Consider the following 12912-nt stretch of genomic DNA (forward strand, 5'->3'; position numbering starts at 1 on the left):
TACATGCTACCATGTACACCACTGGAAACACGTTTCTGCCTTCCTTATTTCACGCACTGTGGTGTGAGGTGCTGAAGTAGAGGCATTAGTGGCCTTACTTAACTTTAGGAAATGGCCCCCAGGTGGGACAGTAGAGATAGACAGTATTTTTCTTAGCTCAAAAAAACTGATATTTACTTGATATTATGCTGAGGTGAACTCGGAAAGAAAAGTCATCTTGTCACCACTTGTCCCAGCATAATATCGAGAAAATATGTTTCCTTGATATCTTGGGCTGAGAAAAAAGCCATCTGTATTATACATCTATATTGAATTAGTTTTTGCTACCACAATCTGAATTTTTTATTAAAAATGTCAGATATTCGTGTGATGAATTAAATGGATACATAATTTGTACTTCATGATGATCATGTTTGAATAAGCAGAACAAAAAGGTTTATAATTTCACTGCAAAATGTGTTGATACAAAAATCCTGCCACATTTTTTCAATCTCCTGAATATAGAAAAATGCAGAAAATCGTTCAGAATACAGCATCTGTTTTTTTTATTAGATTGACAATATTTTGAATTAAGAGTAATTAATAAATGCCCCAATTTTCATTATAGTTATAAAATTTCTAGGCAAAATACATTTGCTACAGAAATTTTTTTTAAAATACTTATTGCATTATTTATTTAATACTTTGTATAAATTGATATCAGTCTTTTGAATGCACTCTGAGATCCTTATTAAACCTTTTTCCAGCATGCGGGAGATACCTTCAAAAACCTGACGTCTCTATTTTTTCGGCATGCCAGGAAATATAGTAGGCCTATATTTAAATATTTTGGATCATAGCTAGCAAAACATTAAAAACTAGGCTATTAAACCTTTAAGTAGCATTAAGATATCTTGTCTCCTTAAAAGCCTTTTATTTTAGTATTGACAAGCAAGAAATTTTTTAAAGTTTTTCTCAAAGGAACACTTTGCACCTACTGAGAATTGTAAGAGAAAGCTTATAACATAAAAGATGTATTTTTTATAGGGGGTTCAGTGATTTATGCTGTTTCGCTTAAAGGATTAATAAAAAAAATAGAATCAAGCACAGGAAACAAGATAATTCTAGATTTTCAATAAATAGGAGGGGAAAAAAAATCTTTATTTTTTTCCACTGAAAATGTTTTTTCAAAATACTTGTAAAACTTTTGTATTGAAATAAATTGATCGGTTCTAATTTGTAAGTATGTCATCTTGTTACGTTCTCCACAAATCACAATCTACTAATGAAATGAGTATGTTACAGCTTCTTTTCATTTTCATAAAAACTGCGTATTTGCAGAATGACTAGTAGAAAAATATTAATTGGCCACAGTGCAATAAAAATAAACCATTCAAGCCTCATTTTCCATCATTAAAATTCTGAAAGTCTTGAAACAATACTTTACACATTAAAAATATTTTCCATCAAAACAGTGAACGTTTTGCAGTTATATGTACAAACATTTTCAACAAGCTGACAGTTTTAACGAATTGCGCAATTAAAATACAAATATATAGATACAATAGACAATGCTTATGCATTATACACTAAATAACAGTAGGCAGAAAAAGATACTAAACTGAAATGTTTTACAAAAATTTCAATCAAGAATAACTGGAAATATATATAAATAATACTATAAATAAAATGGTACAGTGATATATAAGGTATTAATTTATCATTAGAAAAATATCGATTTTTTGTATAATATCTATTATTTTTCCTTTAAGACAGGAGAAAATACTTTAAGGTGATAACATCATGATGTAACTTCATTGAATCAACAATACACATAACTACAAAATACCGGGTGTTTGTATACTTTTAGAAAAAATTGGAGGGGTGATTGTACCCATTAATAAGACAAACAATATTTACTATGAAACCTATGGTCATAATTCATCCAGAGTATCGGAAAAGCAACACTTGGAAACACATCCAACAAGCACAAGTCCTCACTTCTGATGTTATTTCTGCTCTGTTGGAGAAGTAGCACTTCTCCAGAACATAAGTCAATCATTAATGTATGCAAATTTCTAGTGTGAAGAATTGCATCATCAACAGTTGCTGCTGATTAACTGATCAAGGTCGAAGCAAACTTGATTTTCTAGAAGCTTACCAGACCTAAATGCACTGAACTTTTTCTTGTGGGGGCACCTGTAGACTCTGCGGAAGATCTCGTCGTAAGAATTCTTTGTTGAAGTGAACAAGATCAATACGACCCCAGGAGTCTACGAGCCAGTCCTTCATTCACTGATGTGAACTTGCAATGACACCCCTTGGATGCCACTTTCAGTATCTCTTTTGAGTCTTTTGCTGATCTGCACAGGATTTTGCAACTTATGGTTTCATTATGTCCATTTATTTCTCCCACTGTTAAAACTTCAACGTGGACAATTTACCATAATCATTTTTTGACACTCTAAGTAGATTGCCACCATAGGTTCCTTCATAAATATTGTTTATCTTGATGGGTACATTTTCTCTTACAATTTTTTCTAAACAGTTTGCAAACACCCTGTGTACAGTTAAGCTCAACAGGCTTCTGTATTTCAACAACATCAACTTTTCATGAAATCTATAGGTGATGAAATTTCCACCTCTTACAATATCTGTGCATATCTGCAAATATCAACAATGCTTACTCAGTCATATACAATCTCTACATAAAAAAAAGGTATAACTATTTGATATTGGCAGATGAGAAAACAGAGATTAACAACTGAAACAGCACAGCAGAGTTTCTACATGACAGAACTCACATTAAATCTATCAAAAAATACCTTATAGAGGAAATAATTCCCAATAGAATGTACGGGAAAATATCGAATATCTATTGGAAAAATTTTACTTTCAAATTGACTAGAAACGTGACCTTTCTTGGTATCATAATATATTTCAAACAGTATTACAAAAATAATATTGACACAGAATTTGGATAAAACATGATTCTGTTAAGAACACGGCACCAAAATATTCTGATAATCTATAAATTTAAAATGTGAACATAAAATAATCATAATACTCGTCATGAAGCAAAACTGACAAACATCACAAGCTGATCATAATACTCTTCATCAATGATGTTTAACAACTCATCTAAGTAATAATGTCCATAAAACAAATCGAATAAATTAGTCTTCATACAACATTGACAGTAAAAATAGATCTGAGTTTTGTACTTGATTTTTTAAAAACATCAGAAAATTACATTTTTTGTTGGAAAGAAAATGTTCAATGCAAAGATCATTAATCATCTCAACTAAATTCATTCTTACTAAAAACAATTTTGCAAGAACAAAAATGAGTAGAATAAATATTTGTTGGGAAAAAAAATGTCAATTTTAATAATATTTCTAGAAGCAACATAGGATTTGAATTGAGTGTATCATTTTCCCTTACATGCATGCTGCAATATCTAGTAGTTTCAAATTAGTGATACATGTGGCCGAAGCATGTTAAAAAATCATTAAAATCAAGTTCGGTGAAAGTTTTTCTGAAGCTGCAAGCAAATAACATGACAGATTGTGACAATAAAACTACATTTGCTTAACAACTAAAACCAAATACACATACGATTGCAATGTGTATTCAACTACTATTCCACAAAATTAATATACAATCTTTGCGAAACGTTCACAATACTTGGATATGTTTTAATGTTTGTGATGCACTCCTACCTTATATTGTTTCATTTTGACTAACACTCTACTGTTTATTTTACACACTGCCAATCTGAAAAGAGATAATGGTGCATAATTCAATTCCTAAACATTACTTCTGGGAAATCCATGTAAAAAAAGCATAGAGATTCACCACATGAGAATCATTCAATCAGATCACAAAATAACCAAACTAAGCACATCCTCAATCAAGGCATGCACACTTTTGAATTCTGCAAACACACATATACGAGGGATGTTTCAAGAGCAAGAGCTGCTTATTTAAGCAAAAAAGAATAGCGAATTTGAGTTAGAAATAATGCAGTAACTTTGGGCATGGAAATGAAAATTTTATCTGTACTTAAGCTTCCTGTGTATATTAGAATAATGGCAAGTATGGAAATGAATACTCCCACTGAGTGAGCTGCTGATCTGGTTTCATGATTCTCAAACTGCATTTCTCACGGCAAAAAAAAAGGTTGTACGCTTCTTGTATCAACCCTTATGCCACAAGTCCACTTTCAAAGTTCACAACACATAATTTAGAAACACTGCTCATGGGGAGATTTTATGCAAAAAACTGTTATCATTGGAAGGACTGTATTAAGCAAGAAAATTTCTTAAATGTGAGCATGCTTTAATGAGAGATGCAAGTTGGAAATCTGGAAACAAGACTTCCTTAATGAGAAAATGTTTTCAGCAGGATCCATCATAACAGTAATTTTAGACCGATATCACTCAAAAAAACTGTACATAGATTTTCAAATCCAAGACATTCAAATTCTACATGAAAGATGATCTAATAAGTTATGAAGCAAATTTAATTAGAAATTTTTTCATACACATGACAGATTTCTGCTTTTGCGGGATTATTCATTGCATTTTTCATGCAAAGCTACACGCTGAGCAACAAAAAAATAATCATGCTTTCTTAATACATACCATAGCATGTCTAAAAATTTGTGTGATTGTAACGAGGCAAATCAAATTAAATATTGGCCACTTCTTATACATCACAATATGATGCAAAGCATACCAGTAAAATACATAAAAAAATTTTTATCCCATTTTAAGAAGTAAATAAAATAAAAACATTACATAGTAAAAAGAAATACACAAACAGAATAATGGCGACCACTTGAGATTTGGCTATATAATAATATATATATGTTGCTAGCAGCTGTGTGTGTATTTGCTTATAATCGTCATCTTGTCTGTTACTTGAAAAATGTTTGAATTCACTACATCATGAGCAGAGAAGAGTTTTTAACATATTTATAAAATCATTTCTATATTTAATTGCATAAATAATAGCTGTTAGAGAGAACAATCGTCGGTACTTAAATTGGACATTCCCAGTCACATTTGAATGACGACATTGAAAGAACCTCTTGTTCATGAAAAATAAGCACTAAAACTCTAGTTTCATCTGGACGCTCTCTCAGAGTCAAGTAATCAACCTCATGGTGACGAAGAGGAATTAAAGGAGCAGTTACAATTTTAGTCGCCAAGAGAATGTAACAAGATAACTAATAAGTACACAACTGTTTAGGGGGAGCGGGTATTGTCAAATTGAAATGATCAAGAATGGCATTCGTTAAGGCCTACTGTATATATGGCTAATATCTGTATACGTATAAGCTCCCAGTAGACCACCAAAACCTCAAAGAGGGTCAACATTTTTGGCCATGATTCTGTAAGCAAGGTTGCAGCCAAATTGGCAGGATTTTTCACCTTCACCAATGATTTATTTACCTTGACGCTTTGGCTATTTCAAAAATTTTTCAATGGTGACCAGAATGTTTTCACAAGCCCACATACTATATTTTTCTTTTTAGTGCATTTTCAATTCTTGTCATCAACAGTGTCTACGCTTTCTTGTATTATTGTGTTCATTTCTTAAATATTAATCATTGGTTCATAAATTTTTTATGCATGGATATTTCCCAAGCTGATGCAAAAACAAAATTGAGTCTCATACCAGCAAAAGAAAGCGAAGTTTCTAGCCCAAAATGTGCTGCCAAAGTAGTAGACATAAGTAATTGGTTTTTGTGTGGTGCAACCTTTTTGTATTTTGGGTTATTGCATACGTAATGGGAGAGTTTGAATGTTGGGCCACTTTTTAGATGCCAATCTTTAATTTATGCAATGTTGAAAATGTTTGGCAAACAAAAAAAATTTTGGTCACCAAGGGATTAGAACCTTGGCATAATTGAAAATTGCCAATTTGACAGCAATCTTGCACTCATTTACTTTTTTAACCGCTTTTCTTCTGCTCAAAAACTGACTCATATATATAAGATAACCCTCCACCCAATGTTGGAATGAAATTTGAAGCAAAAAACTTGGTTTACACACAAGTATATATGGTATATCGCCAAATTTCAAGTAGTACCACTGTTTTGTGGGTTGTTCCAATAAAAGATGTCACAATGTAAATAATACTCTATTATATGGTTCAAGACACGCTGTTCTGCCTCTGTAGTTGTCGCCTCAGCTCAGAGAAAAGAGCCTTGAGGACTGTTATCGCTTTAGGTTCAGCTTCAGGTTCCACCCTCTGATTTACCGTCCCAGAACGTTCCCGCGCAGTAAGTGCGTGTGCCAAGAAAAGTTCGACCGTCGTTTCTGGAGGTGAACCGTGAACGTATATCCTTTTGATAGTCTCGAATGTATCCATTATTACAGATATGAACAGAGATACAACAACATATATAAATAATACAAGAAACATATATAGGTATATCCTGCTGAACCACCAAATCAGAATGTTATCAGAATCAGTGAGAGCGAAAGTTGCGAACATGTCATCACCATTCAACACAGAGAAGAGGCATTCAGAAGTGCGGCTCAGCGACTGGAACTTTATGTGGTATGGGCCAAGAACTATCCAACCACAGAAACAAAAACCAGAATATAACAGAACGGCACACAACAGGAACCTCAGGACATTCGGCAAGGCACGTTTGAGAGTGAGAATCAACATATTGTATTTCTTGAAAAAACCCAAGTACCTCAGTAGCCCGACCCACACCAGTAGGTTACCCACCCCTAAAAGAACGGAACAGTGCAAATACAGGCGACTGCTATGAGTTTTCTCTTCAATTTCAAGCTTTATAATTGAGGCACCGATGATCAAAGTATCACTTATCACCATCATCACATACCAGAAATCGACAAATTCCATATATTCTGACATTGGTAAGGTCCTATTATAATACTTAAGAAAAAACTCAGAAGCCTCTCTGCACACTTTGTGACCGGACAAGAGAGACCGAACACACAGAATCACAGATAAAACACAAAATATTATCACAACACTATTCAGCATCTGCCGTAAAATATAATCGGTTTTTTCTTTTATCTCTGAAAACTCTATGTTAAACTCACAATCCAACCGGACTGATCGGATTTCCAGCTTTATCTTTATCTGACCATCATGAGGTTTATTATCATAGGTAATTGCGATACGCAATCTGTAACAATCAGGAATGTCTAACTTGCTCATAGTCTTTAAGATCACAGTCTTTAGCGGGAAAGTTATTTTTGATTTGACTAGAGTATGGAAATTTATTGAATGATTCAATGACTTGAGAAACTTTTCGGTTGAGAACTCATCACCACCTAGCGGCAGATTCATGCATCTCTTCTCAATGGAACTACTCACAAATGTCTCTGAGCTGAAATGGTAAGCGCCAGAGCTCTTATAATGGTAAGAGCATAGCTCTATGAGCGGTGTGGTGCCATTATCCGTATCGAAGGAGAACGACCCGAGCGCTAGAGTTGGCAACTTACTGTACTGTTTAACAACGTGGTCCATGTTGTTGTAGAACTCTGGTATGGTGTAGACTGCGTAAGGTCCAGATGGCGGGTAGATGACGAAATCGTGAACCCAGTCCAGCAGGAAAATCTGACTCAGGGCGATCGTGGCGTCCCTGTGCTGCTGGACGAACCCGTGACTGCGCAGTCCGAACAGCACGATCTGCACAGTGACGAATATGATCTTGAGGACCTGTAGGCACAGCTTCCAAGGGAACCGTCTCTTCTCGTGCCACTTCTCTATGGGGTTCATGAAGAAGTAAGCCAACCTGCGCCGCATCCGATCGAAGTCCAGCTGAGCACCTTGCTCGGAAGAGAGCCTGAACCTCCGCGGGTCATCGCCGTCGTTGTTGGAGGTCGGGATGATCTCCGCGTCGCCGAGGAAGCAGTTGACCGACTCGCGATGAGGCACGATAAATGCATCGTCCACCGATTCGTAATCTTCAAGGAACTGCATTTTTGATTACATTTTTAACAGCCGTTGGCGGAACGAGAGATTGGGAGGAAATAGATTTGATTTGGTGTTCCGTGGCGATTGCAATTAGAAAAGGGAATTGAGACGAATGTGCGAAGAAGCGACGGAGTTGTTCCTTATCATTAATGGGGAATTGTTTCTCGAATGATGATGAATGCGCGCTCGGCTACTGATAGGTTATCGCTTTGCAATGATCGTTTTCCGTAATAATCCCTTACCTTTTTCCTTTTGTTCAGCTGATTATCTCTCGTCATAACGTGATAAAAGTGACAGTCACAAGCCTACAATACAATACAATAATAATTATACAGGGCTCTCGGCTACTATGACCATCCCCTGATCATTAAAAAAAAAAAAATTGAGAATAGAGATGCCAGGATCATAACAAAAACATCTAGGAAATTAGAAAAAAGAAATTATGCCTATCAATTATACATTAATAGTCAATAATAATAATAAAAAAATAATAATTGTCAAAATTGAATGATAACAAAAACCATGAATAATACATTGTCGCAGGTGATGACAACAACAAAAGCATAAGAATCATAGCACAAATAATGACAACAATAAAAGTATTGAAACAAAGCAAAGAATAGTAATACTGAAAAATTTATACACATACATATATATATATATATACACACACACACACACATATATATATAGTGAGTATCGATAGGATGAAACTTGAATACCAACAACTAGACGAAACGGGAACTACGAGTGACGAAACGTTCAAAGAGAGGAATAATAATATTAGGAGGAGTCGACGCAAAATCTCGCCAACAAGAGACCGGAAAATGAAGATTGCGGAAAGTAGCATTACGCACAGAATCATAATGACTGCAATAAAAAAGAAAATGAGAAGCAGTTTCCAAATTGTTACAATGGCTACACAATGGACTATCCGCCCTATTAATACGATGTAAATACTCAAAAAGAGGAGCCCTGTTACAGAGGAGCTTGTAAAACATATTTTCAAATTTACCGGACGAAAAAAAGGATGAATACAATTTGCAACAATCATAAAATGGACGGAAATCAGGAAGTGTATTTTTAAGTGATTGAGTGAAATATTTTTTATATCGGGATTTAAAAATTGAGATCAGATCTTCTGGGTAGAGGCTGGAAGGGGTTACACGCTGAGAAGAAGCCGCAGTGCGAACGTGACTATCAATAATCTCATTAAAAGTAATGCCAGAGTGACCAGGGACCCAGATAATAGAAATGTGATTAGAAAGAGAGCTTGTGAAAACAAGCTGGTAATAAAGAAGAAAAATGACTGTAGGAGAATGGAATGAGAACGCTCGTGCTGCAGAAGTCACAAGCCTCAAACCATCCTTACACGGTGAGTAAACATATGTTTTGCCTTTGCAATGACTAATTTTTAAGCACTGTTTTCTTACGTCCTCTTTTCCTTGGAGCATTTGCAAACGGTAACCATACGTCCCGTATTTTCCGGGACAGTCCCGGTATTTTCTGTTTTTTTGGCCGTCCCGACTTTTTGGCAGAAGTGTCCCGGTTTTTCCCATATTTTACACGAAGCCTACTTGAATTTTTATTCTTTATTGAAGTCAAAGATTGACATTATTCTTCAACTCATTATTTTATGATAATTACAACTAATATGAGAATATTAATCTCCCACATTTGCCTTGGTGAATGTTTTTTTTCGTGGAATACATTTTAATCCACTGCAATTTGCAGTAATGCATCATTTCCCGCCATTGTGATTTTCTGCAATTTCAACAATATTTGGCAACTTTGTTTGATTTTGGCGTCGTTTTTAGCGATAATTGGCGATGTCCCGTATTTGGAATCCCAATGTCCCGTATTTCTCTAGAAGAAATATGGTCAGCCTACTTTTCCATCGCGTGTACCCGACCATTTCCAGGTCCAATTATTGCCAAAACCGAACAAAGTTGCCAAATATTGCAGAATTACGGGGAAAAACAATACGGCGGGCAATGAAGCACTACTGCAAATTGCATGGATCAAAATAAATTCCACGAGATAAACGTTCACCAATGAGACAAATGTGGCAGATTAATATTCTTATTTATAGTTGTGATTATCATAATATAATTTATGAGTTGAAAAATAATTTCAATCTTTGACTGCAATAAAGAATAAAAATTCAAGTAGGCTTCACGTAAAAACGGGAAAAACTGGGACACTTTTGCCAAAAGATCGGGACGGCCATAAAAAAAGAAAATACTGGAAGTGCCCTCTGGAAATACGGGACGTATGGTTACCCTAATCACGCTACATGTTTGTGTTTTCTAGTGTGGCGCATTTTCTGTTCTGTCGTCTGTTTAATCACGTATTTTTGCCATTTTGCACAACAGAAAAAGGAGACAGAAAGGAAGGATAAGAAAACACAATGAAAAGTGCAGTCGAGTTTTCATTCATGAATGAATGTTTTCATTCATTCATGAATGAAAACACATTCATTCAAACCGAGCACAACTCCGGTCTATCGCCATAGGCAATTTACTACCGATTGAGTTGTGCCGGAAGTATGAGTGTGTCCCCCCCAATCCCCCGGGCCACGAAAACGACTGTATACTAAGTGTACAACACACAGAATGCATTCAACTGCCTGACACCTGGCCAGCCGCCGCCCAGCCCTCAAAGTCCAGCCGCTCATCCGGCATGGTTTCAAGGGAGCTGCCTCGCGACCGTAAGGGCTTTCGCCCTTATTTAATTAAAGACTAATTTGTGACTTTCCCCGGGGGTTTACGTTCCGGGGGTGGCTGCGAATACCGGAAATCCACGAATAACCGAAACCATGACTTTTTTGTTTATCTCGTCAATCCAGCATCTCCTTATTGAACATCATGAGAAGAGCAGGGTGTATAAGGGAATGTAAAAGAGGGTGCAGCGATTGTTGGCGATATTTTCTGAAAGAAACATCGTGATTTCTATTTTGCTTTTTCTTCTTCTTCATATCAAGTATGTATTGATAGGTCGACAAGGTTTCCTCTACCAATTTTTCTACATGGGAAGAACGTACCATAAACAGATCTAAATCGCGAAAATGAGCTATTGCTGATTTGAACTTGCGAAGCCCTTCCGCTGTGTTACTCATAGTGAACTTGTCTTCCACTTCTTTATCTTGATCTTCTTCATCTATTAACACTTGTTTCATGTGCAGTCAACTGCGTTAATTCCTCCTCGGTCAATACCTCTGAATAGCTATTAATTAGCTGTTCGACTTCTATATCCATATCAATGAACCCTTCTCCATCCAACTGTTTTGCTAACTTGACAATCTCTTCAGTTGGCTCTGTAGAAATGGTTGTGTCCTGGACAGGGCCCCCACATGCTGGAGCGCGACCCCCAGGCTGTAATCTTTTGTGGGCCCCTTCTGCAATTAAATTATAGGGTGAAAAAGCAAAAAATGATGAGAGCTGTCCCGGGCCCCAGGACTAGAGCCCTGTCAGCCCCCCTTTTGTGGGGGCCATGGTCCTGGAGCCAGGGGTGTCGGAAGTGTTTCTAAACTGTGGGTGCTCGTCTTTAGTTTTATATCGGAAATTTTAATTTCAGAATCAATTCTGGGGGTGCTCGGATCCATGCCACAAATTGCTATGGGTGCTTGAGCACCACCGGCTCCGACGCCACTGCCTGGAGCGCTCATTGTGTCCAAAGGTTAATCCAACCCGAGTTAACTGTTTTCCTTGCATTACCCCCGATCAAGGGGGCTGAATGATAGATATTGTATAAGGAGGAGGCATATAAAGGACTTCCACACCATCAGCTTTAACTCATTGACATCTGGTTGTCCAGGAGTTTTCTCCAGTAAGGACTTTGAACGGCACTCTCAAGATACTTACTGACTTTTGTTTTCGTAATCCAAGCTTTTTTATTTTTCATCCAAAATACTGTGTTATCAATTTCACAGTATTTTGGGAGGAGTCAAAGCTCCTTTGACTCATCCTTTCCTTTCCTTTCAATGCTCGTGGATTCGCAGACTTGAAAATGACGGTAGGCTTTATTATGTACCCATACGCATTTGCACAAAACAACATAGTAAATCTACCTTAACTTGCCTTAAAACTAGGGGCTCGCTTTTCTTCTTGGGTGATAAAGGTTCTTTGCGGTATTTTCTTCCAAAGTAGTGCAATTTCATCAGCATTAAACACCTGCTGTAGTGCAAAACTCCTCTCTTCAATAATTTTCTACAGTCTTTGGAAATTTTGTAGCTGCCCCCTGATCGGCAGCGACTTGATCGCAAGTAATTTCTACATTGCGTAATCCGAATCGTTTCTTAAACCTATGAAACCAACTTTTACTGACATAAAATTCGGATGAAATAGATGTTTCACCATCCCTTTCCTTTATAAAAGAGTAAAATCTTTTCGCCTTTTCCCATCATAATATTACAATCAATTGGAATACCTTTTTTGTAGCAGTCTTGTACTCATAAAAAAAACAGAATTTTCTCTACGAGAAATACATGGATTCCGTAGGCGATGCAAAGTTTTCGCTGCCGCAGGTGCAGCTTCAGCTGATCGAATTTCAGATTCCTTTTTCCTTAATATATCTCACCGTAGATTCGTTGATTCCGTAATGGCGGGCCACAGGGACAATTGACTTACTTTCACCAAGCATAGTCAATATATCCAATATTTCTTGTAAAGTTTTCACTTTTTTGTCTTTTCGAAATATCATTATCAGTATTCATCATTATCATATCATTATCATTTTGTCATTATGAGTAGCGGCACTAGACAAATGAGCCATCCTAAACACGCACAATTTAAATTTTGTGAACAAAACATGTGAATGACGAATTGCTAGGTGTTGCAAAAAGAAATTCTAATAAAAAAAAAAAAAAGCACCGCAAATACGGAGGGGGGGGGGGGACTGTAGTTTCAATTCTGTTCACGCTACGCAAAAAAAAAACAAAAACAAAAAAAAAAAACAGCTCCT

At 36.3% G+C, this 12912-nt stretch overlaps 1 protein-coding gene and 1 long non-coding RNA gene across 2 annotated transcripts; both read right to left on the minus strand.

The window, feature by feature from the left end:
* Positions 1–1119: 1119 nt before the first annotated feature.
* On the minus strand, positions 1120–8195 carry LOC149075546 (mucolipin-3-like). The gene has a single exon (XM_089243015.1). It carries the CDS (start codon positions 7954–7956, stop codon positions 6142–6144), a length of 1815 nt encoding a protein of 604 aa, XP_089099141.1. The 5' UTR covers positions 7957–8195; the 3' UTR covers positions 1120–6141.
* Positions 1120–9283, minus strand: LOC149075547 (uncharacterized). The gene is made up of 2 exons (XR_016194009.1): positions 8193–9283; positions 1120–3756 (listed from the first exon to the last, which is right to left on the minus strand). It is a non-coding gene; the product is annotated as an uncharacterized LOC149075547 (long non-coding RNA).
* Positions 9284–12912: the final 3629 nt, after the last annotated feature.

Source organism: Pholcus phalangioides, unplaced genomic scaffold (assembly GCF_987345545.1).
Source record: "Pholcus phalangioides strain wild (caught in Gottingen) unplaced genomic scaffold, Ppha-v1.0 ptg000015l_1, whole genome shotgun sequence".
Taxonomy (NCBI): domain Eukaryota; kingdom Metazoa; phylum Arthropoda; class Arachnida; order Araneae; family Pholcidae; genus Pholcus; species Pholcus phalangioides.